Source organism: Volvox carteri (genome assembly GCF_000143455.1).
Source record: "Volvox carteri f. nagariensis unplaced genomic scaffold VOLCAscaffold_50, whole genome shotgun sequence".
Lineage (NCBI taxonomy): Eukaryota > Viridiplantae > Chlorophyta > Chlorophyceae > Chlamydomonadales > Volvocaceae > Volvox > Volvox carteri.
Genome location: NW_003307593.1, coordinates 371,735 through 398,438, shown reverse-complemented (window position 1 = coordinate 398,438; position 26,704 = coordinate 371,735). Strand labels below are relative to the sequence as shown.

The 26,704-nt window shown below is 58.4% G+C and overlaps 3 protein-coding genes across 3 annotated transcripts; 2 read left to right on the top strand and 1 right to left on the bottom strand.

Moving 5' to 3' along the window:
* Nucleotides 1-218: 218 nt before the first annotated feature.
* On the bottom strand, nt 219-1,626 carry VOLCADRAFT_65732 (uncharacterized protein; the record flags this gene model as incomplete). Its single annotated transcript, XM_002955234.1, has 4 exons — nt 219-498; nt 1,003-1,277; nt 1,360-1,422; nt 1,495-1,626. 4 exons carry the CDS (start codon nt 1,624-1,626, stop codon nt 219-221), a joined length of 750 nt encoding a protein of 249 aa, XP_002955280.1.
* A 1,270-nt stretch (nt 1,627-2,896) lies between these two features.
* Nucleotides 2,897-17,549, top strand: VOLCADRAFT_96190 (uncharacterized protein; the record flags this gene model as incomplete). Its single annotated transcript, XM_002955289.1, has 25 exons — nt 2,897-2,903; nt 3,011-3,029; nt 3,939-4,044; nt 4,133-4,249; nt 4,427-4,520; nt 4,821-4,939; nt 5,395-5,553; nt 5,968-6,015; nt 6,349-6,447; nt 7,063-7,170; nt 7,506-7,670; nt 8,110-8,295; nt 8,686-9,042; nt 9,361-9,480; nt 9,927-10,010; nt 10,170-10,322; nt 10,834-10,977; nt 11,464-11,580; nt 11,772-11,957; nt 12,289-13,047; nt 13,336-14,206; nt 14,747-15,165; nt 15,624-16,211; nt 16,477-16,656; nt 17,457-17,549. The coding sequence occupies 25 exons, from the start codon at nt 2,897-2,899 to the stop codon at nt 17,547-17,549; spliced, it is 5,298 nt and encodes a 1,765-aa protein (XP_002955335.1).
* A 3,434-nt stretch (nt 17,550-20,983) lies between these two features.
* On the top strand, nt 20,984-26,104 carry VOLCADRAFT_96189 (uncharacterized protein; the record flags this gene model as incomplete). The annotated part of the gene is made up of 3 exons (XM_002955288.1): nt 20,984-21,935; nt 22,129-23,232; nt 26,082-26,104. 3 exons carry the CDS (start codon nt 20,984-20,986, stop codon nt 26,102-26,104), a joined length of 2,079 nt encoding a protein of 692 aa, XP_002955334.1.
* Between the last annotated feature and the right edge of the window lie 600 nt (nt 26,105-26,704).

The following is a 26,704-nucleotide window of genomic DNA, read 5'->3' as shown; positions in this document are numbered from 1 at the left end:
CGAGCATGGATGGCTCCAGTACTGGTGTCGACGCTTTACTCCAGCCGCACTCACAGGCTCCCCACCTGCACAGCACTATTCCCCCTTCCGACACTCCTACACGCATCCACCGCCTCCATCTTCCGGGGGCCCACACCTGAGGGCTTACTTCCAGCCCTAAATGCGCCGTGTCTCGTCCCATCTTCTCAATCCGCACAGCCCGCAAAGCTCAACCAAACTCAGCCAGGTGGAAAGCCCAACCGGCTCCGAAATGCCTTTGTAAAGTCGTCCGCGACCTGCATCAAGTCCAGGCTAGGGCCGCGTCTTCCTCCTAGGTCCCCACCACGAACCCCATCTGGACAAGCATTTGTCCATTGCTGCATCCTCGCCGTCCCGTCTCGGCCGACCGACTCCAGCTCCTTCCGAATGGAGGTGACCTCCTTGTCAGCAATGCCGCACGGTACGATGTGATGAAAGTACGACAGATCCGTGTCAACATTGAGCGCTAGGCCGTGTGAGCTACGGGGGGGCCCAAGAGGAAGGACGAACGGAAGGAGATGACTGCGGAGTGGAAGGGCGTGTTTCCTGTCGCAGGGTGTTGAAGGCTACCGTGGCCAGGGAAGACAGCTTTAAGGCGCAGCTAAAACCCGGCTTGACGTTGCGGATTGTGTGAATTGCAGAGAGACGCGAATAAGGGCGCTATCTTTGGAAGCAGGACCTTCCATAGGACGGATGGTCATATATGTTGCCACGCCTGCCGCTCCCGGAGCACAATAGGGGAGGACTACAGCACTGGGAACTTTCTACTCCTGGTAGTACTGTACACGTTTTGAGGGGTAGCCCGTTAAGTGCTGCAAGAACGGCTGAAGAGTCGACACGTTTTGGAGAAACAGTTCGTTCAGAGGCTCCGAAACCGATCTCGTGTGCATCTTTACATGGACGAGAAGAGGCAGCTGTTGGGCCCCGTACGTCAAGTGGGATCCACATCCTTCCTGCCTGCTTCGGACCCAGAGATATGCTCACCTTACGCCCTGCGAGATGCGGACTCCTATTGCCGCGATCTTCCGCTCGGCCACCCATACCCCCGTTGCGCCAGGAACCCGGCCACGAGCGGTGATGCCGTACTTTGCTAAGCAATCAATTATGCTGTCTTCTAATCCTTCCACGTAGGCGCGAGCGCCCAGACCTGCCTGCCGCACGCCCACGATGGGATATGCCACGAGTTGCCCGGGCCCGTGGAAAGTTACCTCGCCGCCCCGCGGAACCGAGCAAATCTCGGCACCAGTAGCTTCAATCTCCTGTTAAAGTGGGAGTCAAGGGCGATGTAAAACCGCTGGATGCGACCTTGCATCACGCTGTAGCTTTAGAAATACCATTCACCTTCCGAGACGTCCGGAAGTCTGATTCCTTGCCTCGCTTCCCGAGAGTATATACTGGATAATGCTGCACATGCAGTCGGCATCGCAGATGTTGGTGTGAGGTGCGAGCTGCCGTTTATTACTCGGCTAATGATACCTGCAGGAGGATAAGTGTATCCCCAACGAGGCCTTGCCTACGCTCCTCGGCTACCGAGTCCTGCAATTTGATTCCTGTCAAGTAAGGAGTCAAGGAGGATGCTAAGTTTATCACCCGGAGCGGCTGAAGCATGGCTAGATTTTGATACAATATTAGCAGTTGACGCCCAGAAATTGCATTCCGTACCATAAACTCGGTGGTGAGCTTGCTGGTGCCCCGTGAGCGATGCGGTTATAAGCCGTTTTGTCGAGCTAACTCCTAACGAATTCGGTGAAGATTCCTTTTTGAAGCATTAAGCCGCTTTCCAAAGAAACTTGAGGCTTGGGGGTCATTGCCTGCTGCTATGGAAATGCCTGCACGATCGCAAACTTACTTGTTGTAATTCCGCGGGGTCGCCGGCGATGACCTTTTGGTCATGCAGGAGAGAAGGTCCGCGTTGAAAGGCAAGGCATTGACTGGCAGGGAAAGCTTGTCTCACAATTTAGATAGGCGGAGACTGTGAAGATAATATAAACATCTGCAGTAGTCATGTGGAGCTTGGTCTCGTCACCGGCGTAGTCACTGGCATAGGGGCCGGGCTGTTGGCATGGGGTCGCGGTAAATCGCCGGGTTCGGCGTTCTGATTTTCACCTCGGGATGGCTAAGCCGTTGGAATAAAGAAGGCGGGCGAGCAGCGGCATTTGATGAAAAGGTCTCCTGACGCTTTAGATAACGTTTTAAAATGCCCAGTTCCGTCCATGCCATCGTTCGCACGTGGGGACCGGACCTTGAGGAGCTAAGGTAGTGCTATTGCCCAACGTGGTAAACGAAGCATCTACAGTGTTTAAGCATAGACACACAATGGTGCAATTGCGTGAATGCGGTGCGTCACGTGCTTTCTGCGCGTGTCACGCACGCCGCCTGGTTAAGATTATATATGATAGATAGCCGTCTTGCACGGCGCCTAACGTGCCTCACGTCCTTTCGTCGCGGACAGGGTAATCTCGTTCCTCGTTGCGATGTACATGACTTGTACCAGAAAGCAATTGGGCGATCCTAATGCGACAGGCAAGGTATTTGGGGATCACCACACCGATATCATTGCTGTTGTGCAATTGCTGCGAGCAAACACACAAAAAAGCGTGTGGGCCCTTATTGTCGGCCATACTTTTGGACACGGATATTGATGACTGGGGCCCCAACGACAGACGACCACCCTAGGGAGCCGCCGTAAAAGTTAACTAGACGGTGACTCGCCCTCATTTTTTCGCCCTCATGACCAGGCATGGCGGCAGTAACCCCCTTCCGAAATGCACCAAGGTGCATCTGTAAGAAAAGCCAACGTAATATTGCCAACGCGATGTGGTATCTTTGGGCTGCCAGAGCGTATATGTGTGCCTGTGTCACATATCGACACGGTACTATGGCCGGTAAGTTTCAAGAACTCCCCCGCTTGAGTACGACAGGGATGAGAGCCTTGCTGATGGTCGATATACATTCCCGACCCCATCGAGCATTGATCCTGTGTTACCTGCAGCTCGGGATGAAGCTCGGCTGTGGGCGCATTAGGGCCTGTTGGCAAGCACATGCAAACATGGGTTCGCGCGTGGTTTCGAGAACCGTGATGCCCGCATCAATGGTCATTATGACTCGGCGCCATGCGCTTTTGCGATTCTTTCCCTTGCTGAGGTTTCGTCAGCTTGGCACTACAATCCCATCGCGACTGGGGCTTTCTGGAGCTTTTGATGCGGTGTACTCCTTGTGAAATCTGTAAGTTACCAACGTAACTAGCCTCTTTACAAGTCGTACAAAGCAAAGCCCATTAAGTCCGTAGAAAAAGGAAAAAGTAACCATCGCGGACATAATCACAGCTGCTCGTCCGCGGAATCCCCTTAACCCGAATGTTACGACCCGTGTACAGTCCGTTCAAGTATACGTTTTCTTGCTCATAACACAGAAGCAATTGGTTGCCCTTGATCTAGGTTCCTTAAGGCGAGGTTTCTGCCTGAACGGGGGAGGGAGCTTTGCGCTTCGGAGGCGCCAGATTTCACGTTACGTCCGTAATATGGAAAAAGGTCATGTTTAAACAGTCGAGGCTTTATCGTGTTGCTGCAAGACATGCGCTTCGACCTGGCGCCCCGTCGACCCGGTAAGCGTTGGTGGTGGATGTCCTTTTGCTGAGCGGTTATGTATTTTTGTTATAACCAAATACACATAGAGTTGTGCTCAGTCCTGCTGGGCATGATCAGGCATTCAGCCCAAACATGCAGAGTGATGCTTTGCGCGCCCAGTTTTTTCGCGTGAAGCTGGATCATTCTATTTTCTACACAGCATTTTGTCATGACATCCCTTTGAAACGCAGAAAACCTTTTAGCTCGGGATGCTGGAGCGCCCGCTAGCCGTCCAGCCACGCCACGGCTGTAATGCCTCGGTGAACCTCACCCATCCCGCATCCATTCGCGCAGGAGCTACAGGTTGCGCGGCTTCACGATCCGCGCGATTCGTCAGACCGATTCCTTTGGGAGCCATAATGGGTCAGCGCCCAAGAACGTGGCTGGGCTGCCAAAGCTGGTGCGCTGGTGGACTCTTTAACTTTCCTCTGTCTTCATTACAACCACAAGCTCTGCATCACCCCCAACCTATCACCGCCTTTCCCCAGGCGGCTGCGGACCTGGAGTCCCAGCTGGAAGGGGAGTTACAGGAACTGGAAGGGGAGTTGATGCGGGTGCAGCAGGAGGCCGCCTCGCAAGTGGATGGGGCCAGGGAGGAGCTGAAGGTAGATGTGCACGGATACGGAAGTGCAGCCTATTTTGTAATGGAGTGGCTTCGCGGCATGTTGTGGGATGAATGCTGCAGGACGTGATGAAATTTTACCCCTTGCGTTCCTACACGTGGCGCTATTGCTCTCTGGCACCAATCCCACTTCCATTTACATCCGCGTTAATTCTTCCAGGAGTCCCGGCGCAAGGCGGAGCTGTTAGAGGTCATCGTAGGGACGTTGAGGGAGAGGCTTCGTTGCGAGGAGGACCGAAATGCGGCGCTGGAAGGTGGGATGTCCGCACTCGTGCGCGCGAGTGTCTCTATATGTGTGTATGTATTGTTTACATTGTATGCGACCGGGCCTGGCACTGCCCCCAACCGGCCAAAGGTTGTTCGGGAGAAGAGGGGAAGACTGCTAAAGTATTCTCCCAGGGAGGAAGAGGGGCATGCGGGGGGCCAACCCAACCCCTCCTGCTCAACACAGGGCCTGCTCGGTTATAGTCCGTCCTTCTGGTTTCACTGGCGGACACACCTCGTTTTTCCTCCCCGCCCCGCCCCGCCTTGCCCTGATATGCTCCGCTCTGCAGCCGCTGTGGAATCCGGCCGTGCGGAGCTGGCCAGGTCAGATGCTGAGGGACGGGAGCTGCAGCAGCGGATCACGGGGCTGAGGTCGGAGCTGTTGGAGACGCAGACCAAGCTGTCCGTGGTGGGTGGGCGGGAGGGGTTGGGATTGGGGCTGGTCGGGGCTTCAAAGAAGGGAACATAACCCGTACGAGGCACCAGTGGCCCAAGAGGGATTTGAACGGGTGATTGGTGAGGTAAAATGCAAATGAACACACCCTTTTATTGCCTTTGCGGTGGGGATACGGGAATTAGAGGATTGGATGGTGGCGGGGCGGGTAGCGGGGCGGGGGTGGAACCGGGGGCAAGACAGATGAACGAACACCGCCACCACCTCACTGATAGTAGACCCTTCGTCTACCTGCTACACAGCATCATAGAAAGGTAGTCGTACGCGCCTCGGTTCATCATAAAGTAGCACGCTCGTATACCCGCAGTATCGGGCATACGTTGCTGAGGGATAGCATACGGCCGCTTCGGGGCCGCTTCTTTGCTGGCCCTTAGGCTGTCGCTGTGTGTTTCCGCCCGTTGCATGCACAGGCACTGCAGCGTGCTGCTGACCTGGAGAGCCGAGTGGTACGACTGGCGCAACAGAACGCGGCCTTGGCGCTGAGAGTGGGGGAGCTTGAGGAGCATATGAGGGAGCAGGCAGCTTCGGCGGGCAGGGCGGCGGAGGAGGCGCGCGAACGCATGCGGGCGGTGGGTGTTCTGGATTTTTAAGTGCCACCTGCTACCCTTACTTGCCTTTCTACCCCGTGAGTTGTCAAAAATGTTGTGCGCCAGCACGTGCTAGGATTATAGCTGTTCCATTCTTTCACAGTGGGCGCACGCACACGACTGTGAGCGCACACAGGCTCTGGACCGGATCCCAGGATTCTGCTATGGTATACTCTGCCATGTTCGCCCTCTTTGCTGCTCGTCCTACACGCAAACGCAATGTATTTCAGTATTGTCGCCTTTGCTGTGGTGGCTAATCCACCCTTCTCGTTTGCTTCCCCGCTCTCTTTGGCATCGCGGCCCCACTTGCTGCCGCTTCCGCCATCCATTTGCGTATCTCAAACCTGCACATTGCCCTACGCTGCTGCCCTGCCACTTCCCCATGGATCTCGACAGCTGGAGGCCGCAGCGGACGAAGACCAGCTTCTCATCGCCAAGCTGCAGGTGCGAGGACAGGATTTCGAACAGGGGACTAGGACTTCGAATTCCAATGCACAGGCGGCAGGTGACAGAGCAAGAAAATGTTAGACGGGCCAGGAAAAGGTCATTTCCCCGCCCTTTCCAGCTTATCATCCAGACCAGCCCTTTCCTCTGTAATTACCTTCGCTTCATCCGGGCCCTCTCGGGGCTGCTTGCGCTGATATGACTGCTGCTGTTGCTGCTGCTTCGGCTGCAGGTGTGCATATCACTCATGCCGACAAGTCTCTCCTGCTGTAGCAGCTTGCGTAATCTCTAATCGCTCTAGCCCCAACCCCAACCCGAATCTCCTCCTCTCAGGCCCAGCTCGCTGAGCGTGAGTCCCAGCTGGCTGTCCTCCGCGAGGGAGAATCGGAGCTTCAGGAGGTTCTGGAGCAGAGCAAGGCGGCGGCGGCACAGGTGGGCGGGTGGGGTGGAGGTGGGAGCTGATTGCCAGGTCGGATGGAGTGACAGAGTGACAGGGGTGGGGGAGGATTCCGCAGGGACGAAGATCCCTCTGGTGACCCGTCAGACGGTGCTCTCAGACGGTGGTTGCGGCTGCGGCGGCCTGCGGGGTGGACCCTGAAGGTAGTCTGGGTATTTTTATACGTGGTCGTATGGGACTGGAAACCTGGTGGACTGGGGGACCTTTGCCTTGGGAGCACGGGGAGTGAGGCACTGTGAGTTTGGCAGAAATCGGCAGAGCACACTGGCCGCCCTGCATGGCATTGTGCTGAGTTACGTGTACATGGCTATGTTGATTGACTGTATGGGCTGGCGGCCTGCGTAGTGCGAGTTGGTAAGGAGAGTGATGGGGAAAACGAGCTGATACTTAGGTTTGCGTTATGTGTTCTACGAGCTTTCCCGCCATTTGCCGAACCCCATGTTTTCGTGCTTCTAACCCACCTTGCCAGTTACCACCCTTAGCTCCATAGCCTCCCATTCCTGGCAAACTCCTTTACACCCTTGCCTCACCCTAATTTTCATGCTTCGTATGTAAGGATTCGCTCTGTTCATTCGCTCTGAAACCCGCAGTTGGGCGAGCTACTGGCGAGTCGCGAGACCGAGCTTCAGCAGCTCCGAAAACAGTTGGCGGAGGCGGAGAGACGAGGGGCACAGGAGACGGAGCGGCTCACCCAGGAGGTAATGGGGCCCTCTTGACAAGCACCACAATCGCCTCGCGCCCCAAATCACTCACCGCAGTACGAAGTCCTTCCCCCCTCAACACCGCTCTGCGTTCTTTTGCCCTGCTTGGTTGCTTGACCAAATGACATGCGCGTTGGCTTTACAGTTTTTCCATCTACACAACCGAACCCACTCATTCTATGCCAACCCTATCTCCCCTCTTTCACTCGTTCGTGGTTCGTCTTCTCCCCTCCATCCCGACCCCTACACCCATCCCTTTTGCTACCTACCCTAACCCCCATGCCTACCTACCTACCTACCCTCCTTCCTACCATACTCTACCCCCACCTCAGCTGGAGGAGCTGGAGGCTGTTCGCGGTGTGGAGGTGGCGCAGCTCTCGGCGCAGTTGGCTGTTGCGTCTCAGGCGGCGGCGGCAGCGGAGCGTGCGGCCTCGGAGCGCGAGCGGGAGCTCGCAGAGCAGCGGTCCGAAGCGGAGACTCTGCGGCAGCAGCTGCAGGTGCGATGGGGTGGAGTGTGAGTTGCGGTACGGTGCGCTTTACCTGCAGTGGCCGCCCTTGCTGCTGCCATCCCGCCCCGGCCCCTTCCCTCCTGCATTTCGACCGCATCTCGCCCTGGATTTTGCACACCCTCCCTCTGCTGCTCCTGCAGCTGCTGTTGTTCTGAACTGTAGCTGCAATCGGCTTATGAATATGCTATTGCGAGCCGACAAGCTATCGTTCAGAACCTAACTTAGGAGCTCTAGTCGTTGCTCTCCTGCAGCGTCTAAGTAACAAATATTCATGTTTCGTCCACCACTGCGCCCCCGGAACCTCGTCACCTTAACTTCCTCATGCACGAGTCGAAGAATCTATCCTTCGCCGTGTTATCCTGCGCCTCTTCTCCATTACCGGATTGCCTCTCGAACCAATTACTCGCGTGCGTTCCGACTTCTTCAGGACGCCAAGCTCCGCGCTGAGCAGGCTTCCGCCCGCCGTGTGTCCGAGGTTTCGGAGCTCCGTTCCGCTTTGGAGCAGCAGCTGGGTTCCGCTCGGCAGGAGGCTCTTGACGCGAGGTTTCAGCTGGCAGCGGTGAAGGAGCAGCTGGATGGGGTGCTCAGTGACGAGTGGATGGCGCTGCTGGAGGTGAGAGCTGGGCGAGTGGGGCTGGTGGAAAGAATATGAAAAAGACAAGAGTGAGCCCCGACTTTACCCTAACAAGAATGCGATCGCCGACTACCAGGGTTAACAAGTTAGGGTGCCAAGAAGGGTGGGCTATTGGGCTGATGGGGATGTCCTTGTTGGTGGTGAGCAGGAAAACCAGCAGGAGCAGCTGGTTTGGTGGATAAGGTTTGGGTTGGGTTAACAATAACCCAACTAGGCTTTTACCCGATTTCACACCCGGCCCACCACCCGGCCCACCCGCTATAAACGTTACCTGTACCTCCTCTCCATTGACTCCGGCAGTTGCTGATATTGCGTTAGCCCAGCTCATATTTCCCCCTCCTCTCCTCTCCTCTCCTCTCCCCGCCCCAGGAGGACCTCCGCCGCTGCGTAACAGGAGCAGTATCGCCATCAGCAAGTGGGGAAGGAGAAGAAAGGTTCAAGCCCAGTTCGGCAGGCGCCACCACCACCACCACTACCACCACCGAATCGCAGCGGCAACAGCAGCAGCAGCAGCAAGGTGTAATGGCGGCGCTCCGCAGTTTTGACACTCGCGAGTCTGCTCTTCGTCGTCAGTTGGAGTCTTTGGCGGTGGAGTTGTCCGAGCTGCAGTCGGGGGCGGTGGCGAGGTTGGGGCCGGCAATGGTGGCCAGGGCGCAGCAGCTGGAGGCTGCGGCGGCGCAGTGCAGAAAGGCGCTGCAGACAAGTATGGCCGCCCAGGACGAGCAGGTGTGCCATTGGAGATGATGTGGATAGAGAGATTCAATATGCAGCATCAAGTTCATGACTGGTTGGTGGGTCGGTTAGTTGACTTGTACTCTAGCCCAGCCGGGGTGGCGGGAGGGCGTAGTCGCACGTTTTCAGCGCGTGGTACTGATTATGCTCTCTCTGAATTCCCCGCTCGACCCACATTCCCTCCACATATCATTTCCTCCCTCTTTCCGGTCTCTGTGCCAGCATCCTTACACACCCAACTCTACCCCACCTTACCCGGCCGGGGGCCGCCCCGTGCCGTGCATAACACGTACACACACGCACACGTTTCAGGGCTCCTGGGCTGCATCTCAGCAGCTGGAGTCGCTCACCTCGGAGCTGGGCTCGCTGTACCGACTGGCGATGAGTCCGGACGCCAGGAGCAGGGAGAGGGCGGTGCGGGGGGAGCTCCAGGTGGGAGCACTATGACTGTATGCCCGTGGGTCTCCCATTGTGGGGGCGTCCATGCGGGGCACCTACGCATGGGACTGCATGCCCGAGGAAAGCGTGCCTCATTGGAAGGGCGTGATGGTGTTTGCTGGACTGCGCTGGGGGAAGGAAGTGCTGGGGCTGTCAGGGTTGTGCTGTGCGTCTGTTATGGTATCTGTTATGGTAGGCCGGTGTGTGCGTATAATGGCACGTTCTGAAGAGGATTGGGAAGCCCTAGGAAACCATCTACCAGCCGAAAAGTGAAGGTAACACGGCCGGCCGGACGGGAGTGTTTAATTAGGAAGCAGGGATGGATGGAGGAGTGTATGTTGTGTTGCTTTGTGTGTGTGTGTGAGTGTCTTGTGAGCGTCGTGTGAGTGTATCCCGAACCCCTGCACGCATTCATCCCTCACGGCCCTTGTTCAATGTAGGGCCGTGAAGCGGAGCTGCGGGGCCTTATGGAGCAGCGCGTAAAACTGCAGGAGCGACAGGAACGAAGCATGATGCAGCAGCAGGTGAGGGATGGGGTGAGGGATTTGCGGACAGGGCCAACAAGCACATATGGGCCGGTTTTTCGGAGGTCCCGGTTTGACCCCGGCCCGGGTACAGTGCAGGGGAAGTTAAGACACGCCTTAAACCGCATTTTGCCGCGGCCGTGCTGTTTTGTCTTGCAGGCCTCTGCCCCAGCTTCTGCCAGTTCTGGTGGCGGTCAGGCGACGGTTCAGCTGCAGCTGCGTCAGGCGGTTCAGGCCCGGGTGCGGCAGCTGGTGCGGGAGAGGGAGCAGCAGCTGCTGCAGCAAGCAGCAGCCCGGGAACAACAGCTGCAGGTGAGGGTGTTGGGTGTGTATGCCACGTAGAGCGTGCGGGTGTGCGTGTATGTGATTCCGTCCTCTCCGGCAGGATAGAGGATGCTTCGTGTCTGTTGATCCCAATCAGCTTGCGGGACGCGTCCATGTACCCACGCCCGCATTCCTACGCTCACCCCTCCCTGCTGCCGGAATAGAGCATCTTCTTAACGTACGCCCCAGGTAATGGTGGCTTCCCAAGGACCACATCCGTAACCCAACCTCCGCCGTTCTCGAGGTGTCTCCTCGTCTTTGGATCCGAGCTGGAGCCGATCCACTGCTTGAAAACCTCATCAAGCCCCGCGAGTCTCCCAAGATGTACCTGTGCCCCGACCCATGCCTTCCGCGTATTGTATTGGACGCCAACATCCAAACAGACACACACCCCAGCCCTCGTCCCCATGTCGTGTCCTCGCATCTCTTAACGTGCCCACCTACCCCCACTCCCCCACTCCAAGCCCCTGGACGCTTGCATGTTATTGCACCCCTTCAGTCCCAGCTCCAGGCCCGGCTGGCTGAGAATCGTGAGGCCCAGCAGCGGGAGCTCAAGGCAGTACAGGAAGCAGTGACGCAGCAGGTGCGGAAGCAGAGCGGGGAGCGGTGCGGTGGGGGCAGGGGGCCCCAGGAGACCAGGGAGGTGAGGGATATAAGACGAACCACTGGCATGAATGAAGCAGATACCAGAGATAGACGGATAGTCCAGCAAGAGAAGATAAGTGCTGCAGGCATATTTACTGAGCAGTGATGACTTGAGGCAGGCGGCGGATGTTATTGGTAAAGGTGCGGCGCACGGCCGTTTGAATGTGCTGGAGGTAAGAGAGACTGATGGGTGCGACTGATTACTTAGCTGATCCCTTTTCTCCTTGGTGATGCTCACTTGGTCTTTACATGATCTTCATGGGCTCTCTACTGTGCTCTTCATGAGCTTTTTTGTGGCTTTCCGGACAGTTGCTGTGCCATTTTTCCCCCGTCCGCTCCTTGCCTTAGGGATGTTGCCGGCAAAGCACGGCACTCGCCTCACCACTCCCACACTTCCCTTTCTCCCTCCTGATCATCCCGTCTTTCCTGTCCTCTCACCCCCTCCGCGTCCTGCTACCGCCCCCGCTCATCTTCTCCGCTGCAGATGCGGCTGATGGAGAGCTCCTGGAGGGGCCAGCTGGACGCCTTCACACGCTCGCTGCAAGAGGCGGTGGCGGAGAAGGAGAGGCTGGCAGTGCAGGCAGACGCTGCGGGGGGCCAGGTGTGCTAGGGCCGGGGCTGGAATAAGGTGCTATCGAAGACCTTACCTCCTGACTTCCATGCCTGTTTCTGTTATCGACGCATTAGCTTGTGGATTTCGTTCATACCGGATTTTCAATCCTGCCTGCTGGCCAATGGGCTCGCGTGCCGACTGTGAGAGCTACCGCCCAACAAGTGACAACACTGCCGCAGGTTCGTCAGCAGCTTGCTGAGCTGGAGACCCTCCGCCGTGAGTTGCTGGCAGCTCGCTCCGCAGTGGCGGCTCTGCGGCGTGCAGCTGAGGACTCCCGTGCTAGCGCCGCACAGCAGTCGGTGGGGGCGGCGGCGGAGGTGCAGAGACTGGCGGCGCAGGTGCAACAGCTGCAGGATGCGTTGAAGGTACGTGAGAGGGTGCTGGCAGGGGCCCGCCCGCCAATGATAATGCATGCATACCTTGGCTGGTATGGCAGGCGGGAGTGTGCGTTGGTCTGTCATGCGCTGCACAGGATTCGTGTGGATGCTGTGATTAAATGTTTCCAGTAATGCAGTGCGGCTTGCGGTGTCCGTGGGGGTTGGTGGGCGGGCAGGCGAAGGTCCGGGCAAGCGGGCAGGCTAATCTACCCACTACCCACGCGTCTTCACGGAGCCGCCATTAAGTTTAGACGCGTCTCGTTTTGTACATTAAAATTGTTCACACCATTCAACTGCAAACACCCCGCGACGCCTGCAGGAGCGGGACCGGCGGTCTTCCACGGCCTCTGCCGCCGCTGCAGCGGTCTCTGCAGCTGAGGGAGCAGACATCCGCGGGCAGTCTACGGACGGGAACCCCTCTCGGCCTTTCCCACCGGCAACGCAAATGCCAGTACCCTCCGAATCCACGCCGCCGTCATCCCTGGCCCAAACAGCGCAAACAGGGCAAGAGCTAAAGCAGTACCGCCGACAAAAGCACCAAACAACACGAAAGCAGTCGCAACAGCAACATGACGCGTCTGAAGCAGCTTCCATCATCGGTACATCAAAGGGCGCAAGCCAGTCGGGGGCTATAGGCGGCAGCAGCAGCAGCAGCAGTAACAGCGACGCCCCAAACTCTGGCGCACGTACCGGCGCAAGCCTCAACTCGCCTACGCATCAGCGGCTGCCGCTTCTACCCGTCGAAGTTTCAGATCCCTGGCAGGCAGATGCCTCCGCGCCGCCGGCGGTGATGCCGCCGTTGCAGCCGCTGACGCCCATCCGCAAAGGCTGGCCTGCGCAATTTGGCGGCGTCGTGCCGATGGTGGCCAACTCATCGCCTGCTGATTGTGCGGCAGCGATTGCGGTTGTGGACGGTGGCGGCGCCGGTGGTGGCGGCGCTGGCGCTGGCGGCGGGGCAAAAGCAGCAGACAACGTATCTCCCTCTGCAGTCGCTGTTGCTGCAGAAGCTACAGATGCAGCGACGGTTACGGCCCCGGCGCTGTCGACGGCTGCGGGCCCCGCGGTGCAGACGGCGAAGGTGAAGGCGAAGGCTGAAGCGGCGGTACCCACAGATGAGCACGTCCAGGTTCCATCGTTGGACACACGGACCCTACAGCCTACACCCACTGAGCCAGTGGCGCCAGTACCGCCTCCATCAACTGCTCTGAAGGCCGACGGCAGCAGCAGCAGCAGCAGCAACGGCAGTAGCGGAGGGACCAATGACGGCGCCGGTGCCGTCGTTGGTGATATCAACAGCTTAGGTGGCAGTGAAGTGCTATCTGTTTGGTCCAGGATATTGACGTCGGTGGAACTCAGGCCGGCAGAGGTGGCGGAGGCTGAGGCGCAGCATTACGACAGTAGCGCTGACGGCGGCAATGGCGCCGGTTCGATTGGGGATCCCAGCGCGGTTGTTCCCGTTACCACAGGCAGCGCTAGCAACGACGGTGTCTCAGGAACTGCGGCGGCGCCGCCGCCGCTGGAGTCGGAGTTTGCCGTAACGGCGCCATCTTCGCCCTCCGCTATGGCTGCACCATCAGTGGTGACAGCGACAGATGCTGCTACTGCGGAAGAGGTTGACCATAATGCCACGGTTGCCACTGCTACTGACGGCGCTGCTGGCCCTGTTGCGGCAGCGGACACGCCGGCGGCCTCACTCTCAGTATCCGTTGCACCTCCGGCAGGGAAGGACGCGCGGTCGTCGGCGCTGCCGCCACTGCCTCCCCCATCCCGTGACGCGGCAGTGTCGCTGTCGCCAGCGCTACCGACAACGCAAATGGAGGTACAGCAACCATCGCAGCTGAAGCCACCATCGTCCAATGTTGCCGCGGAGCACATCAAGTCGTCTGCCAAAGCCAACGTGAAGCCGCCGGTGTCGCCCCCGTCGGCAACCACAGCTGAAACGACTCAGCGGACGCAGGAACAACAACAACAACAACAGCAGCAACAGCTGCTGCGGCAGCCATCGGACTTCATGACCACGTCGCCTTATCCGGCCAGGGTGCCGCCGCCATCATCTGCAGGACCAGTAGCCTCGTCACCGCCGCCGTCACTCCCAAGGCCGGGATCACGGCCTTCATCCTCAGTGCCGACGGCGCCTGCCATTCCGTCACGCAATCCGTCGGCCGCCAACACGACCGCCAAGCGCATCTTTCCCTCGGCGAATCCCCCCAGGGAAAGCCCACCAAAAAATTCAAAGAGTAAGTAATGGCGGCGTACGGAACCCTCCCAGGTTTGGATAACGTTGCACCGTGGACGAGCAAGAATGCCCCGGAACCGCAAGGCGGAGGATGGGAACAAGGATAAGCTTTTGGGTCAAGGTTTCATTTGCCACCATCCGGTCTTGGATCGGCTCCTTACGTGTCACAGCTTTCAGCCGGACCCGTGTTGTTCTTCTCCTACGCCACGTAGTCTGTGCTTTGGACGTATCGGCCGGCCGTTGACCCCTTGCTTTTTGCATGTACGATTCCGCCACTCCTTGCTATTTGGATATGATCCACGTCCTATCCGTTTACTTCTTGGCGCATGCGGGGTGCTCTCCTCCTGCAGCCTGCAAAGCGCAGAGAACCCTAAGTTTCCCTAGCCTCGCACACCCGTAATAAACAAGGCCTTGCAAACCCCGCAACCTTTCCCATAACTTGCATAACCCTGCACCTGTCATCCTGTAATCTAGCCCACATGCGACATTGCACTGTTGCACACCTTTCACTGCCCCTTCCCCTCCGCCTCTTGGAGCGCAGCTCCCCCACGAATCCCTGCACCGCCCATCTCCGAATGGGGTCGACCCAAACCAATGTTGGCAAATGACACGGCGGACGGCGGCGCCGGCGGTGACAGCGGCGGCAGTGATGCCGCCGCCGCCACGGCTAGGCCTGGGATTACTGCCGCTGAAGGCGCCAACACCTCCAGCACCACTCCGTTCTTCTCTGAAGCTGAGCTGGGGGCCGAGATTGCCGCCATCGCGCAGTCGCTCGTACAGAGGACCATTGGCGGCGGCGGTGCTGCCGCTGCCGCCACCGCCGCGGTGACAGCGGCTGTACGTCCGCCGGTTCCACCGCCGGAGCCGGGCAGGGGCTCCATCCCAGCGTCCGGCTCGAGTGCTGTTCCGCGCAAGTTGAGCCTGGTGGCGGCAATCCACTCAATGGCTCAGCCTGGCAAGGTAAACACGGCTTTGCTTCTTCACGATTAGGTGGCTACAAAATGGCTTTGGAGGGCCATGGGTTGCGGAACGGGCCAGGAGGAAATTAAGAAGGCATGGGCCAAAGACCCAATGCTTGAAACCCACTTGCGACCGTTCAATGCTACGCCGCCTGATACACCGCATGACTCGAAATGCGGCACTTGAGCACCGCACAACACAAAGCACATCGCCGCTAGCTGACCCTTGCAGTTGTCTGCGGTCTTTGTCTCGTTCTCCTCCGGTCACCTGTTCCTTCTGGCAAGTTCAAACGTTCAAACGTTCCAGCCATTCGCGCTGACTGTACACGAATATATACACACAGGAATGACAAATATAACAAATAACAGGACGTCCGGGTTGGTCACTCCATGCTTTGTTAACCTGTTTCCTGACCTTCCTTGCTTTACCGTACCGCATCGCCCCGTCCCGCACGCCAGAACGAGCAGGGCTCTGAGGACGCTTACTTCATGGCGACCCCCTCGGGCGGTGTGGTCAGCTCGGCAGCCCCCGGTGGCCGTCCCAACACCACCTCCCGTTCCCCGCTGGCCGTGGCGATCAGCGCCCTGGGTGTGGCGGACGGAGTGGGCGGTTGGGCGGAGGCCAATGTGGACCCGGGGCAGTACAGCAGGGAGATCATGGACGCGGCGGCGAGGGCGGCGGAGGAGAGCGGGCCGGGGGCAGATCCCCGCCAGCTGCTTGCCCGGGCGCAGGATGAGGTGCGCACCATCGGCAGCTGCACCGCCTGCGTGGCAGTGCTCTCCAACAAGGCACCCCAGGACAAGGGGCCAGCGACCTCCCCCTCCGCATCCTCGTCGGGTGGCAGCAGCAGCAGCAGCAGCGGTGGCGGTGGCGAGCAGGTTCTCAGCATTGCCAACCTGGGCGACAGCGGTTGTCGTGTGGTGCGGCGTGGCTCTCTGGTCCTGGCCACCAGCGCCCAGGAGCACCAGTTCAACATGCCGTACCAGATGGCGCACCCGGACAACCTGCCGGACACGGACACGGCGGAGGATGCGCAAATGTACCAGGTAGGTGGGAAGAGGGGGGAGAGGGGGCCGGCGTGGGGGCTGGGTGCTGTGGTGAAGGCTGTGGAAGGGGGGAAGGGGCGCTCATTTCCCAAATGATCTTGAAGTTGGTGGCGGACTAGAAACAATTTAGTGGGTGAGAGCGAAGGGAGATAGAATTAGATGTGATACGACGTGCGTTGCTTGCCATTTTCGCCCCTCTCGTATGTTTTCCCCCACCTCGGGTTCCAGTTGGGTAGATGCTATTGCTGTACGCTTTGTTCTGCAGATCAGCGTCCGCAACGGCGACGTCGTCATTTTGGCCACGGACGGTCTTTTTGACAACATGTGGGACGAGGAGCTCGTGTCTCTGGCGGCCTCCGCCGCCGCCGCCGTCCCGCCGGGCCTGGCGGGTCCCGCCGCCTCCGCCGCCGCTCAGTCCGCTGCGCAGCAGCTGGCCACGTCCCTGGTGGGGTCCGCTTTCCGCCACGCGCAGGACCCCGCCTTCCGATCTCCCTGGGCGGTGGAGCTGGCCAACCAGCCGTCGGTGAGATAAGAGGGAGGGCGCTGGGAGGAGGGGGGGGGAGGCCAGACATGGGGAGAGGGCCAGGGAGAGAGAGGGAGGGAAGGGAGGGCGCTGGGAGGAGGGGGGAGGAGGCCAGACATGGGGAGAGGGCCAGGGAGAGAGAGGGAGGGAAGGGAGGGCGCTGGGAGGAGGGGGGAGGAGGGCAGACATGGGGAGAGGGCCAGGGAGAGAGAGGGAGGGAAGGAAAAGGGCTAGAGCAAATAACGGTACATGGAGTGTAATGTTGCAGTCTCTTTAGTGGTGTAATTAGGTGTGATGTTTTTAGCGAGGTTGGGGACGAAAAGCGCACGAGTGAAATCCAAAGAGTCAGGAGTCCCAATTGAGCATCATGAACGGGCGTAAGTGCATACCCTGTGAAACCCTAAACTCTGTCCCTCGTTATCCTCGTCTCTGTTTTTTTCCTTTACACGCAGACACGTAATGTACGTGCATATACACATTTACACACGGATACACACATACACTCATCTCCCATGATTTATGACTGCCTTGCCTTTGCTCGCCTCGTCTGCTCTTAACCATATGGGCTCTCTCCCCTCCTGGCCCCTCCCATCCCCAAGGAAGCCTCATCTCACCGCCATTTCCTTCCTGCATGCGATTCCCCTTTGCCCCTACCCTCCGTTCCCCTCCGTTCCCCTCTGTTCCCTCACCTCCGCTCCCCTCCACAAACCCCGACCCCGCAGGCAAACTGGCTGAGCCGGTTGTTTCCCCGGGGCGGACGGCTGGACGACATCACGGTGGTTGTGGCCTTTGTGGTGGAGGCGGACGTGGTCTGAGGAGGGGGAAAACACCCGGAGGTACCGGTGTGTGTGGGTGGTGGGGGGAAGGGTGCGCGAACAGAGACTTGCAATGGTGTTTTACTCACGCAGTGGAGTTGCTTGGTGTGCATCTTACGAGTTGAGAGGTGGTGGTGCGTTACCCTAAGTATGCAACTTTTTAATAAAAAAATAAAGTAATGCCCAATAAGTAAAAAATGCCTAATAAGTAAAAAAATGTTTTTTTTGTTGTAGTGGACACCGGTAAAACCGACACCAACCGGAGACAATGCCCGGCGCAGTGATCTTTTATTCTGAGAGATAAAATCCTTGAACGAGGTGCGGACTTCCTAAGCTGTGGACTTCAAAAAGTTGGGGAATGGCATCGTCACGCCTTATAACTGAAACCAAGTGCGCTATGCTGCTGAGAAATAAGTCATTAAGACGACGGTAAAATGCTGACGTTAGACGGTGCACTTGACGACATTCGACGTGCGCTGCAATAAGAGGGTCGCGGTTCGAGGGACGAGGGATGCGGGAACCAAGCTGGGAGGACTATTTCACGGATGGGCTCCAAGTGGATTTCCCTCCACCAGCTTGCTTTCCCCCTTCTTAGCGGCTCGTTGGAGCCATTTGTCTGAGTATGGCCGTTCTTAGCTTCGTTGGATCTGTGCGCTGCACCCTACCCTACCTCACGGGGAATGCAATACGAGGAACTTCTTTTGTACCTCTCTTCTATAGACCTCGCCCACTAACTACCGCAAAAAAGCTCAAACCTCATGTCGGACTGTTTGGGCTGGTGGGGAAGCTGTGTGTGGGACGTGCACACACGGGCGTGGGTGAAACGTTAGGTTAAACGAGCACAAAGAAGAAGAAGACGAAGCATGCGGCTTGGGTGCACCACCTCCTCATGCAGAGAGCCGTGCGCGCGTGGTGTTGTGCCGCGAGTTGGTGTGCTTTTAGTTGCGACTATGTTGTAGGCCTGATTGGCCAAAGGTCAACGGAGGGGCCCCTGGAAGGCAGTGAGAATCCTGGTGCCTTGGTGCGTCTGCATGCAGGGCCCATGTGTGCACATGCGTGTACGCAGGGGAAAGTCGGGCCCTGTGGCGCTGTGCCGCACCCTGGGGTGCACCCGGGGGTAATACGCGTAGTCTATCCGGGTCTTGTGATCTCTCCACAAGACGCAAGAATGGGTGCAGCATGAGATGGGTGCAGGTGATGACGTCGCCGCGATTGGGGCTGAGAGGGGTTCTTCGGCATGCTGTTATTTGTTTGGTATTTTGTGGCTGAGTGCCAAAATGCGGATTGTGAGGAGCCTCTGGAGGAGTGTTGAGAACGAACGGGCAAGAGAACTGCAAAGAGCGCAGTTGCGTGCGGAAGGGTAATGGTATGTATTGGTTGGGGATGTTTTCATGAGGTCGCTGGGGGGGGGCTCTGCAGAAGGCCGTATCGCCATTATGTGGAATCCGCAGCCCCAGCGCGGCAGGTGGCCTTTCGGGCAGAGTGGAGGGGAAGGGGTTCAAAGCTCAAAGGCTTCGGAAAGGCGATTGGTTGACTCTTGGTTGGCGTGTTTGTGGAGAGTTGGGGACAGGGGACGTTGTTTATCTGGATCTCGGAGAGGCATGCTGGAGGGGGATTTGTGCTTTTGGGTTTGCACGTCTTGGCCGGTTAAGGAGAAGAGTTGCAGGGCTCTGCGGTCGTCTGGGCGCAGGTGAGGCGCAGGAAGGGCTCTTGAGGACGTGGCGCGGGAGGTTGCATGTAAAGGATATGACTATGGGTGTGAGAGGTGAAGGACACAGCATTAGTAGTGAGTGGTGTTTTTCAGGCCCCCGGGTGGGGCTGTCAGATGACCGCGCTATCACGTGTGAGCTCCAATAATAGCATCGCACTACTACACTTTATGCGTGCGTGCGCAAGTATTTTTGGCTCTGTTTGGTTAGTTTGCTTATTTTGTGCTGCGAGATGTATGATGTGTGGTTCAGTAAATGCGGAATAACTCGCTGATGCACACTTACAGACACATAATGTCACACGTGCGACCGACTTTGGGCAAGTTCTTTGCCGTTTCTTTAACCAGTGATTCAGGCTTCGCAACGGTGAAACTATTCGAAGTTTCGTGTTTGCTGCGCGCGCTTGCCTTGTGATCTGTCGAGCTTCTTTCCAATTTTACCTTCGCCTGTGACGTAGGTGACGATCATGATGAGAAGCTTGCCTTGTAGGGCATCCAAGGGAAAACGCATTTGTGAGCTTGCATTCCCGCAAATCTTTATGTAATCGACGTGCGCAAGTAAACGTAAGAGGCACTCTTCGCATGCTCCAAGGATCTCGGAGAGTTGCGACCCACGGGCCCACGTGGCCAATTGGAGGGAAGGCACATGCCCTGCCACATATCCCTCCTTTGCGAAATGGCACGGAAATTCATCGTCTCAACTTCCTTTTCATGCATGTCATACCTGCATGACGCGGCAAAGTAACAACGCAAGTGCAAACGTTTTCCCCCAGCATTCCGGGTCGTTTGCGTCAGGACGCCAAGAACCCGCTTGCCACCACCACTGCTCCATTTCGCGAAGCGTTAACAACAGCATCAACAAGAACAATAACATCAGCGACAATAACCTATTTGCGCACGTACAGCTGCTTGCGCGCGGCTTGCTGCTTCGTTCCCTAAACCGCCATCAACTTGAGCTGTTTTTGGCGCGCGGACGGTCAACGCAATACAGATGAGGGAGCAGCCCTCTTCAATACCCCTGGTGGGTTCCCTGGACGTTTGGCTGGGGCAAGAAGAGGGGCATACGGAAGAGCCCGGTCGACGTTCTTCACATGCGCCGCAGACGGAGGAGGCTGCTGCAGAGCAGTTCCATTCCCAGATGCAAGTACAACAACAACAGCAAGGAGAGCAAGGGCGGCGACGTCAGCGACATCAAGGACGCCAACATTTACAGCCACCGCCACAGCCACAAAAACCGCCACGTCAGCACCTGGCAGCTCTCCAGACAGCAACAGGCACGGCGGAGGCAAGCGGACAAGGTGCCGTACCCGCTGCCCTAGGTGCCAACCAAAGCACCAGTGGCTCCAATGCGCCATCATCCACCTCGGGGATGCAACAGCAACAGCCGCGCTCCGAAACCACAACGGCCTCCGTACGACGCGCCGTTTCGGGGGACCGGTTCCAAGTTCCGGAGCCAATATCGGCATCGCTCTTGTTGGAGGGGCGGCAGGAGGGAACCTGTCCGCCTCCGTCTACTTCTTCTCCGTCCGGTAGCAGTAGCAGTAGCAGCAGCAGTAGCAACAGCGGCGGAAGGAGTCCAGAGAGGGGGAGGGGGACGAGCAGCCCGAGGAGGCGCGGGAGCGGCGGCTCACCGGCACGTGGCGGACGTGTAGCGGCGGCCGAAGGATCATCAGCCGAAGGACTAGCAGCAGCAGCAGCAGCAGGAGCCAAATCAGCTGACACGGTCATGGTTGTCGGCGGCGGCCGTGCATCTCCGGACATAGCGGCGCAGCGCGGGCGCCTTGCGTCCCTGTTGTCGAGGCAGCTGCTGTCGCAATCATCATACCCCGCCGCCGCCGCCGCCGCGGCCGTCGCCGCAGCAGCTCCGGCGCCGGCCGGGCCGACAGATCCCGTCAAGGAGTACGGCACCCAGGAGGATGCCCCCGGAGATTCGCATCGGAGAGGATCACCTTCGCCAACGCCGGAGCCGCAACAGCAGCAGTGGCAGGGGCTGCTTCCTGCAGCGGACGTTAGCGGCAGTGCGGTTGGGGGGGGCCCCAGCGGCGCCGCTTGCCGTACGGTGACGGCGGCGCCGGCGGCCACAGCGCCATCTGAGATCTCCTTCCGCCGTACCCCGGCGGCCGGTGCTGGTCGTCAGGATGAGGAGGCGGCGGAGGCGGCAGCAGCTGCCGCAGGGGTACGTTTGGCTCTGGCGACAGGTTTGTCGCCTCTGAGAGCTGCCGCTTCTGGCGCCTTCGACGACAACACTGTCCGCTCCTCCGGCGAGGGAAGCTGTAGCGGAGGCAGCGGCAGCGGCGGCGGCGGCGGCAGTGTCAGCAGCCCAGATGATATCGATTATGAAGCGGGACGTGATGACAGCACCGCCGGTGGCGGCAGCGGCACCGCCGCCGCGGCTGCGGCGGCACTTTGGCGCGAGGGTCGCACTGCCGCCGCTTCTGCAATGGCGGGAACTAGAGCCACCCAGGGCAGTAGCGACAATGGCACGCCACAGTGGGTTGGGGCCGTTCCCTCCGTCAGCGGCGGGTGGGCCGACCGGTGGCAAGGCGGCGGCGGCGGCGGCGCCACCAGAGCCGGCGAAGTCAGGGGCGCGGGCCGCGCCAGCGGCGGCGCACCACGCCGGGGCGGGCTGGGGCAGCCCTCCTCGTCGTCACTACCTGAGACGCCCGCTACTGCGATGGGTACGTACTGCGGGATTGCCGTACGCGTGTGTGTTTTGGGCCCCTCCTTCTTATGCTTCGTCCCATGCATATGCATGTGGGTCAGAATCGCAGCCACATTACCGTCGCGCAGCGCAGCTGTGCCATCGTTGACCCACTGGCACATCATCTATTCACCGATTCACCCCCTCACCTGCCCCCCTCTCCTCCCCAGGTCAGTTGTACGTTCCGCCCCCAGTCGTCTTAGCGCCCCTCTCCGCCTCGCCACGGGCTGCTTACAACATCAGTCTCTCCCGCGCCCACGCCTACTTTCACCCCACCGCTGCCGCGGCGTATGGCACCACCGCTACGATGCTTACCGCTGCCGCTTCGGCGGCGCCGCCATCGACGGCATCGGTCGCCGCCGCCACATCTGCTCCTGATTCAGTGGCCCCAGTTGCGTCGCCTCCGCCGCGGCTGTCCCTTCCCGGCTTGGCTGGCTGGCTGCCGGAAGGTACCCCTTCAGCGGAGCAGGTGCCGTTTCCGGGCCCCGTGGCGACGGCAGCGGCGGCGCCTGTGTATGGCGCTGCGGGGCTGGGCCCGGAGCCACTGGAGGCCAGTCGGCTGGGTCCACCTGCAGCAGCGGCAACGGCAACACGATGGGGTCACCGTCCGGTGGGGGTCAGCGGTCTGGACATGGGGCCCGCCGCGGAGGGGCACCAGGCTTCTGCTGCTGTTACCATGACAGCATCGGCTGCTGACACCGCCGCAGCGGCCCTAGCGGGCACCTCTCCGGCAGCGGAGGAGATTTTCGCAACGGCTGCAGCGCCTCACTCCATGTCCATTTCCGCCGCCGTCGCCTCCGCCGCCCCCGTCGCAGCTTCTGGTGTCTACACAGATCCCGCCGCCTCGCCGCCTGCGGCTCCAACCACCAGCGCCGGCGACGCCGATCCGCATCTGACATCATCTCTCCAGGGCCTGCATCTGACCCTGCCGTACTTCAGGTCGTACACAGCCGGCCGCGGATTGCTGAATCGCAGTGCGGCGCCGATGGCGTCCACCACCACAGCAGCCGCCGCCTACGCGCCTCCGGCCGGGCACCTGTCGGCTAGCTTCCCAGGATGGTACGACGTGTACGAGGGTACGGTGCACGGCGGGTGGCCACGGCGACTAGCGCGGCCGTTAGGGCGACAGGACTCCGCACCTGCTGCAGCGCTGCTGACGCGGACGCTGCGGGGCACTGTCAACGAAGCTCCGAATCCACAAGACGATAATGCTGCTGCGGCTGCTGCTGCTGCTGATGATGATGATGATAACGATGATGACGGTGGTGGTGATGGTGAGGAGGGAGAGGGAGAGGAGGAGGAGAAGGAGGAGGAGGGGGCCGCCCCGCAGCGCCAGAGGCTGGTGGGCCAGAGGGCCTCTAGACGGTGAGGCAGTGTTTGAGAGGGTGTGCGACGCGGAGGGGAGTGCAAGAGGGCCGGGGGGTACAAACGGCAGCTATGGGAGGATGCGCCACGTGCTGGACCGGGCTGCTGCTTTGGCGAGATGTAGTTGTCGTACACTACGACAAGTCGGAGGAGGTCTATCTCAGTGTGGGGGTCTGGGCAGCTGCACGTACACACACGGCAGAGTGAGTGGCGCTGTTGGGTTGTTAGGTGGATTCGCTGGCTCTGGCTCTTTCAGCAGCAACTTTGTTTTTTTAAAATGGATTGTTGAGCGGCTTGACGCGGGCGGGAATTGAACACGGGTCGTCGTGAGCGGTCATGGAAGACTGGCTTATGAGCTGTGCAGCAAGAGGAGTAGGGCGTAGGACAAGTGCGCATGTGACAGCGCGCAAGTGTCGGCGGGTGTGTCGCATATCAGGTGTTTAGGTTGTGTGTGTTTTGATGGACCGTCCGCCCTGAAGTTGCTGCGTGGCAGTATTGTGCTGAGGTGCGTGCCAAGGCTGCTTTTGAGCACCTGCAACGTGTACGACGCAGACGTGTACGGCGCTTAGCTGATTATCCCTGCCAAGAACGTAACTCGGAGGTCGGTTGGTTAAAAACATCTCGTTTTGAGTGTCAGTAACTATATCAAAAGAGCTCGTCGGCGCGTCGGCTAGTTGTATAAATATATATCACCATAGCGACTAGTACTACTACCAGTACGGATTGGTCGAATTTTCTCTCTTTCGCGGCTGTATACATGGGTGCGGTTGCGGCTTTGGGACGTGGGGTCATTGAGGCGGTCTGGGTTTCAGTTGAGCGGTTGTACTTTTGGAAAAAAGGTGACGTCGGTGCACAGCTTTATTGCTAGGGGACGGAGGGCACTCCTCCCCTTCCTGTTTCTCCCGCCAGCCAGAAGGGCTGGCAGAGGGGAGAGGCGGCGGCGGCGGCGGCTGGGGGATTGTAGGGCTGCAGAGAGGATGAGCGAGGGCCGGGCAGTTGTCTGTTCTATCAGAACAACTCACCGGCCGTGCATAACATCACCATAAGACCAACCGTGCGCGCAAAGGAGCCTATATACCGAGGATATGATGTGCTCTAACTGAACTGTCTAAACTACTGCTCCCCCCCTACGTAGGATGGATCGAAATTGTGTATGTTGCGTGTATTCGTTTGGTTGCGTCTTTTCTTTTTAGGTCGCGCGCGACGAGCGAAGCGATAGTGGCAGTTGACCTAGTCCTAGGACCGCCGCCGCCCTAGAGTCTCCGCATAGTGCCACGTCGGCATAACCCTGGTGGGGTGGGGTGGGGTGGGGTGAGGTGGGGTGGGGTGGGGTGCGGCCCTGTTCCAATACCAGTGCGCAGGCAGCGTGGGGGATGTTGGTTCAGCAGCCTGAGGTGGCCGCAGGTTGGGGCTCGCTACACCATCTCCTGTAGGTGGTGTGGAAGCGCGAGGAGGTTTCCTGTATGTATGTATGTATGTATATCTTGTGGACGGTCTTTCCGGAGGAGCACGAGCGAGGGAGAGGGCGCCGAGCAGTGCACGGGGAGGGGATTAGATATATAGCCTCAACGCAAAAGGCCCACTTGCGTCGACGTACCGGTGTTCGCCGCAGTTGCAGTGGTAATGGCGATTTTGCGGTAGTCTCAGACATAACAGCAGTAACAGCAGTAACGGTTGCAGTAGCAATTACAGTAGCAATGCGGGCTATCGGGGATGGCAATGGCTGGAAGACGCTAATTGAATATTGCGCAATATCCCTATTTTTCCAGCTTCAGCAACAATAGCATTTACATAATGTAACAGCAGCGGTACCAGTATAGCAGTTGCAGATGCAATAGTACTAGCAGAACCATAGATTGCAGTTGATGCCTGCGCCGTTCGCAATTCCGGGTGGGGGATGACGAGGAATGAAGCCCTTAGCGTCCATACCCCCCCCTCCAATCCAATCCTGGGAGCCTCTGGGAGCCTCACCATCGTCGCACCAAGCAAGGGCCGCAGTCGTCGTTTTTTGTTTTCCTTTCAGGTGGCAGCTCACCACCACCACCACCATTAGCGGTACCACCAGCGTTCCAGATTCCATACATCTACTTGTCCTTTGACGAGCAAGCGCAAGCCCTGGGTGGGGGGATGGTTTACGATGTACCGGCTCCGACACCAACACACACAACGGCAATGTGTGTATTATTACCTCCAGCACTGTTAACACACACACACACACACACACACACAAACGTGTGTGTGTATTTGTGTGTGTGTGGTGGTGGGGAGGTCATTCGACCGTCGTTTGGCACCAAAGAACCGGGGGGGGGGGGGAAGCGGGGTGACTAGGAAGCTGATGCGGATGCTGCAGCAGCAGTCTTTGGCCGCGTTCCTTTCCTGGCTTTGTCCTAGCACGTGAAGCATGGAGGGGAGAGGAGAGGGGAGGGCCCAGGCGACATGCTCGCTCTCTCATCCACTGGCTTTGTTCCCTTCAGCCAACACCACCACCAGCAGGCATCCTACATGCATAGGACATAAAACATGCATGTACACCTTGCTTCACACGTAACTCACAGGCTTGACTAAAGCCGTGCGATGCTGGGGACGGACAGATGAACAGACAGACGAACAGACAGATGGATGGTCAGCGGTGGAAAGAGTCATCAGCGTCAGCAGCCCGTGTAGTGGTCGGTGCGGCAATCACGGTCGTAAGTTGGGTGAGGCCGCAGACTGGCGTACGAGCCCCCCTGATATTCCTCCCCTTCCTCGCGTCTCGCAGGTTTATTCGGATTTGTGGACTAGGCACTGTGGACTAGGTTTTGTGGACGACTTACCCTAGGGGGGTTTTGCCCTCGACACTTCACCTTAAATTAAAATGAGCAATGCGCGTTGATATGAATGTCAGTAGCTGTCCGCTATTCCGTCGACTTTCCGAGTGGAAGACATCCAACTGTAGATGAAACAGTTGGAAGTTAACTGTAACTGTATCTGCCCTTATCACGGCGGTTGCAATACATCTGACCTTCCATGTGTGTAGTGGCCTGCGCGGAAAATATCTCTCCTCCTTCGTGTGGCAGGCCAATCTGCCTCTGAAATGTACCAAATATTATATACTCAATGCAGGAATGTTATAATCGGGCTGTATCCTAACCGCTTTCGACCGTACGGTCATTAGTGAACATGGCTCCTTTATTGGTAGATGGCCCAATTTCACTGGGGTAATGGCTTTTTGCCAGGGGAAGTGCCATGTTCATCACAACGCCGAGGTAAAAGAACTAGGAAATTCCTACGCTCGTCCAAATCCAAACCCTGAATTTGTTTTGTGACTCCGTCCCAGGCACTGTTGCCAGAACCCACAACTTATGGTTTCGCAGTTACGATGACGCCTTTTTTAGCTGTGAA